This window comes from Diprion similis, chromosome 10 (assembly GCF_021155765.1).
Source record: "Diprion similis isolate iyDipSimi1 chromosome 10, iyDipSimi1.1, whole genome shotgun sequence".
Taxonomy (NCBI): Eukaryota; Metazoa; Arthropoda; class Insecta; order Hymenoptera; family Diprionidae; genus Diprion; species Diprion similis.
The window spans coordinates 14,097,908-14,103,990 of record NC_060114.1 but is presented as its reverse complement, the minus strand read 5'-3'; the positions used below and the strand labels follow the sequence as shown (position 1 = coordinate 14,103,990).

The 6,083-nt window shown below is 35.4% G+C and overlaps 1 protein-coding gene across 3 annotated transcripts in view; it reads right to left on the bottom strand.

The window, feature by feature from the left end:
• Nucleotides 1–817: 817 nt before the first annotated feature.
• Nucleotides 818–6,083, bottom strand: part of LOC124410902 (retinal homeobox protein Rx1-like) — a 30,219-nt gene continuing 24,953 nt past the window's right edge. Inside the window, exons 3-6 of one of the 3 annotated variants that reach the window (XM_046889620.1) lie at nt 4,127–4,227; nt 3,083–3,264; nt 901–1,155; nt 818–863 (exon numbers count right to left, since the gene is read on the bottom strand). In XM_046889620.1, the coding sequence (XP_046745576.1) occupies nt 932–1,155; nt 3,083–3,264; nt 4,127–4,227 (507 nt within the window). In that variant the 3' untranslated portion in view covers nt 818–863; nt 901–931. Of the gene's footprint in view, nt 864–900; nt 1,156–2,612; nt 2,846–3,082; nt 3,265–4,126; nt 4,228–6,083 lie in introns of those variants that run through there. The other 2 variants (XR_006929632.1, XM_046889621.1) reach the window with 2 other exon arrangements.

The window sequence follows — 6,083 nt, the reverse complement described above, 5'->3', positions numbered from 1 at the left end:
ATTTTTAACCGTAGTTAATTTCCAACACTTCTTTTTTTCTTCTCTTCCGACAACGTCCAATCTCCTCCTCAAATTCACAGTTGATGCCTGAATTTTAATCGCCGGTCTTGCGGTTTAACGAACTTTCTCATCCCCCTTAAGCGTGATTAAAAATTCTCCCTTCCTAAGAAACGAAAAATAAATTGATACCGATATTTCACCGATTTATTTACTACTTTATCTTGTTTTTTTTTTTTTTTTGTTTTGTTTGTTTGTTTTTTTTCAAAATTGCTACCGGAAATCAATCCATCTTGTTTCTTATCTCAATATTTTCTCCTTCAATTTCTCTTCTTCTCGATTACTCATTTATTTATTTTGTCAGTACCATTATCTGCACCGACGTATGAATATCGCTACTATTACTATTACTATTATTATTGTTATTGTTATTATTATCTTTTATACCATTATCACTATATTGTTAATAATACGATTACGATTATTATTATTATCTATCATTACGTCTCCCGTTGACGAGTTGACTAGGATCTCCGCTTGCTATCGGTAAAGTGAAAATATCGCGTGAAAAGCGCATATTTATACACACATATTGTTCGTTTCAGTCAATCGTGAATTCAGAATCGATAAATTCAGCGTGACAAATGAATTATACAAGATGATCAGAGAATCAGCAAAAGTTTCGAAGGGATGTAACACCTGCATCGTTGCGCGTTACTGTTTATTGAATTCCCCGCGAATCTTATACTTTTCAATCGACTAAATCTCTTCCGTCTTCTTTTCTACCCACTCATCCTCATCCTCGTTACAACCGCCATTTTCTCTCCGCTTTTGGCCCCGAAAGCGAGTGAAATTTACGAACGAAACGATATTATAGTCTCACAATCGCTGTGGTTTCGAAAAATGAAGAGTTTTGGGCCTTCCTTTCAACTTCTCAGACCATCTGGAGACCCTTGGTGATGCTTTCCTCGTACTCCTTGGCTCGCATCCTTAACTCCTGGATACTCGACGTCCTCTGATCGGTTGGACTGACCGAAAGTCCCGATTGCTCGCCGCTTCCTCTTCCGTTTCCACCTCCACCGACCAACGACGAAGACCCGCCATCGCTGCCTCCACCGCCTCCCAGTAACGAGAGGCCACCGTTCGGCGGTCTCATGTCTACGACACAAGAATTACAATCGACCGTGAAAAATATTTTCGAGCCGGTTACATTGGAGATGTGTGTGTGTGTTTTTTTTTTCTAACACCTGTTTAGAAAGTTCGAGTTTCGAAGCGGAAAGTACCCATTTCCGAACAGTGTGGTAAAACAATTCGTTGGCGCATGCGCACGGATGAAATGATAGATTTTATACACCGAGGCTTTCTCTGGCGCGTGCGCACTTTAGAACAATTCAATTTTACTCACCGTGTCATTGAGTGTGGAACACCTAACCTCAATATTTCTTTCGTTACTTTTCAACATAAAATTTCCTTCACAGGTGTTTAAAGAAATAGCGTACGATCACACGTGTGGATGGGCGATATCTGATTAGCAAACGCTGCAAACTTTACACTTATCGGAAAGCGGACACTTTTCGCACTTGTGATACAATATAATATATTACTTATCTCAGAGCGGAGACTCAATACTTGTTCTTGGAAATTCCGTGACTTTTTCCCCGTTTCTTTAAGAGAAATTACGCTTTTTCCCTGATTTCTTGATTTGATATATTTTTATTCATGTGTTATTTGCTTCCTCGATTGAGATGTTATATTTTTTTTTTTGATCTGGAAATAAACTGCGATGGTTTCAGACTTGTTGATTTTTGTTTTGGAATTTCTTATAACGAATGTCTTGAGAACTCGTTGTAGAGAAATCGAATAAATGTATAAAAAAAAAAAAAAAAACTGAAGAAGAAGAGAGGATCAAATTATTATAACAATCCTTTTTGTTTCTTATTTGCATTATGGATCATTTTTGGCAACTTCTGTGGGAATTCTTATCAGTCCGCTTATTGTATAATCTAGTATAAAAAAAGAGAATCCAGTCCGTTATTATATACATATTCAACGATAGTCAAAATTCTGAAACTGAGAGAGCCACGTGAGATATTACAATGTACAATACATATTTACAGTACAAATGTGCAATTTCAACTAAATGCGTCAGTATTTGGTCGATTCTGATCGAATGTAACGCGCCGTCAAATTTTGGGGTCTGCGTTAAATGGGGCATGAAATCAAGTCATAATGAAGTCAAGAAACGTCAATGCGATTCGTACGCTCTTACTTTTGGCCTAAGAAGTTTGAATTCTGAGAAGAAAATGCGTTAAAAAAAGCCCTCGAGTCATGTTTTCATCCCGGAAAAGAAGATCTATTTAAATAACAAAAATTTGATACGTTGAAATAAATTCTAAAACGGATCGAAATTTTTTTTCTCGCTTACGTTATTAATATTGAAGTAAAATAATTTTCTTTTTTTTTTTTTTTTTTTTTTCAACACATCCAGATGAATTTTTTTCAGAATTTTGCATGGAATACAAAGAAGAAAAAAAGAAGAAAAAAATCAAAAACAAGGATGGCACTATGCAATGGCTGGGTTGAAAAAAATGCGTTCATTACAGCGTCAAGTCGTCGCGCGTCGTGGTCGGCATGATTTTTCACCAATAATGCTTACGTCGGATTGTTCGTCCGGGATTTTTTCTAATTGTTTAATTGTTGACATTCTGTGTTGGTCTCGTCATCTAGGTCGATCTCTCACGTGGCTCCCAGGCCTCCCTTTAACGTCCGCCGCTGTCCTGTAACTCGGCGGCCAACAAGGAGTTGTACTGACAGGCGCGTAAGCTAAGCTCACTCATCGAGGATAGACCTATAAAAATATTCAACATTCGCACTTTGGACGCCGGTTTGCAACCCCTCGACATGGTTTTTTTTTTTTTTTTTTTTTTTTTTAATTTTTTTCAATTTTTTCATTCTTTACAGAAACTTGGAAATTCATTTCTATCTTTATCTCGTTTTCCTATGGAGACAGATTTTTTCATTGGTTACCAAAAAGGTATTGCGCTTAAAAACAATATGGCAGTATAAATTATATTTATATATATACCTCGGAATGTATTGAGTATGATGCCCGCTTCCGGGGGCGACGGAAGGCGCCTAGGGGATGTCAAATAGCTGGAATAGCCGGCGTGAGGTGCAGCCAGGAAGCCGGGGAGCGCAGGCAAAATTGACGGGGAATGTGGCAGCCACGGATCGCCCGGAAGTCCGAGTCCCGAACCGCCGACGTTTCTGAAACAAGTGAAGAGAAATAAGACAAAAATCTCTCGAGTTTTTTCAAAAATTTTCTCAAATTTTTTCATCCCTCAAGCACTCGGAGGATAATGTTGATTTGATTTTTCAAAAGTATCAATTATAATTGTGAACGCATTTTGTTTTGATATTTTTTTTTCCTCGAGAAATGTAAGATTATTTGAGTGATTTTTTTTTTTTTTTTTTTTTGTTTATGTCGAAATAGTAGTTAATTGTAATATTTATCGCGATATTCAATGTATGAATTTAAAGTAAAGTTTTTCGAACTTGTATTTAAACATCTTTTAGGAATAATTATATAATGAGAAAATCAATTGGCTTTTTGAGCTGTTTGATTTTGGGAAATAGAATTTCTTCACGTTATTGAATATCGTGAGACGTTTGGCAGCGATTTATGGTCTTTGAGAATTTATCGAGACAAAATTGAATTGTAATTCTTATGATTTTAAAAACTTCATTTCAAATTATAAAAAACTAAGTTGAATTACTGCAACCACAAGGATCGAAAAGTTTTTTAACCATAATTCAATTTTCAGTTACACATATTCTCCCGACTAGAAATTTGTCAATCTTTTCGAACAAGAAAACTCTCAAATTGATTAAATTATTCAGAATCATAATTACTGACTAAAATAATCAAAACAATCGAATTAGTATACCTACAGAATGTGAAAAAAGTTCCATAAGATAACAATTCACACGCAGACAACGCGATCCGAAATGTTTTTAAAATTATTAAGAAAATTCGTTGAGTCTGCCGATGTTTACGCTGAATTTGATTTTGGTATTTTTACATCCAGAAGTTAATTTATGTACACTTAGAACGAGCTTGTATAGATACCTCATGGTGGCAGCAGCGTGATGATATTCAGTGAGGCCGAGTCTAGCGGCTTCCATTTTCTCCTGCCGTCGCCATTTTGCTCGACGGTTTTGAAACCAGACCTAAAACAAGAGCGAAACAAAAACGACATGTTAAATAATTATCTGGGTAAGTATAGTAAGATCAGATAGGCCAAAAGAGAAAAGTATTGTTTTTATGAGTTTCCAATTTCGTGCTCTATGTATATGACATAACCTAACCTAACCTAACTCAACGAGTACCTGTAAGTGTTTAGTCAGCGTTCGCAAAAGTGTGTAATCCCGTAGCAACTTGAATTACAAATATCGTTATATCTAAAAAACAATTGATCTGGTTATAGCGAAACATAACCTCAAACTTAGCCAGACGTTGTAGCTATCTAAACAAAAGACGATAATCAAAATCGGTTCAACAGTTTCAGAGTTATAAATGAATAATTTTGATGGATTGACATTCATGTTCGCAGCCTGAAGCAGACTTTCAGTGACAAGATAAAATTCCCTAGAATAGACCGGTTTACAAGCGACAGTCAACCATAACCTCTGGCCTATTAAAGAACTGCTTATCACACTAGTAACATTTTTACGAAGTTGGCTGCGTACATAAACTAGACGGTTAGAAAATTCGAGCAGGGATTTTCAATAAAACCTCTAGATGGGTTGAAATCACCGGTCATATAATATTGCGCAACTTATAGTACGTAGCGCTCTGTTTATTCGAGATATAGTGGATAAAAAAGATTACAGGGTATGACTAGAAGAGCTGTAAAAAATCCTGCAGTGAAAGTATCGAAATGAGCGGGAAGAATAAGCGTAGGTATAACTTGGTGTGTGTGTGTGTGTGTGTATGTCTTATATATACAGATATGTATGATATATATGTAGATAAAATTATTTACACCTCAAGTGTAAAAATACGCGTAATATGCAGCGAAATCAATGGCGGCGGAAAAATGACTCGGTAAATAACCAACGAGGGAAGTGATAGCAAACAATATTTAGAGCTAACAAAACAAGAAAAAATAAATAAACAAAAAAAAAAAAAAAAAAAAAAAAAACCAATACGTAAAATGCTAAAAAAGGTTGTGTAATGTGTAGGAGCTGCAGGGGCTTACACCTTCCGTATTTCGTATTTTCGATTTATGGGGACACGTATATGTACCTACGTACGTCACTGACCAACTATAACTTTCCTCTTAGGTTAATTGTATTTGCCTTTGCTGGATGTGCAGTTCGTGTTACATACATACGTAACAATCAGCTGTTTGCTTTACTCTTTTTACCCATTTTTCTTACCTCGAACTTCCATTCGACAGAAATCAATTTGCATACAACGTAAGTGAAGTGAGTAGTGAGAAAAATAAAGTAACAATCTTCACGGCAAAAAGCACAATTACAAATTTATTCTTTTCCGGGTTTAAAAAATGTGACGATTTTTTTAACCAGGTGTTACCGTTGTTTCGAATGAATTTAAATAATCTGCAGATTTGTAAGATTGTATGAGGAGTTCAAAAACCGTTTTGTGACACTGAACGCCTAATTATTTAGTCAAATTTCATTTGTCTCGTATATCTATATCACATACTGCCTGTTAGTGTTTTGCTAAAAAAACAAAATGTGTCAAAATTCTGAACAATTTTTCGAGCAAAAGCTCAATTTTTTACGGCCCGTAATTATTTATTACACGAAAAACATGGTGAGTCAGTCTTGGTTAAGGAAGTTGATAGATTCTAACGCCATATTTTTTTATAATTTTATTTTACAATATTTTTAACAAATTATGAAACGATTTGAAATGAAGCATCGATGTCTAAGGTTTCGTTAATAATTCTAGTATTTTTAATTATCGTAATAAAATAAGTAAAAATCATTAATTATTGTCTAACCAACCATAACTGAACCGTGTGTAGGTATTACACTGAAAATATTCCACTGTGAGC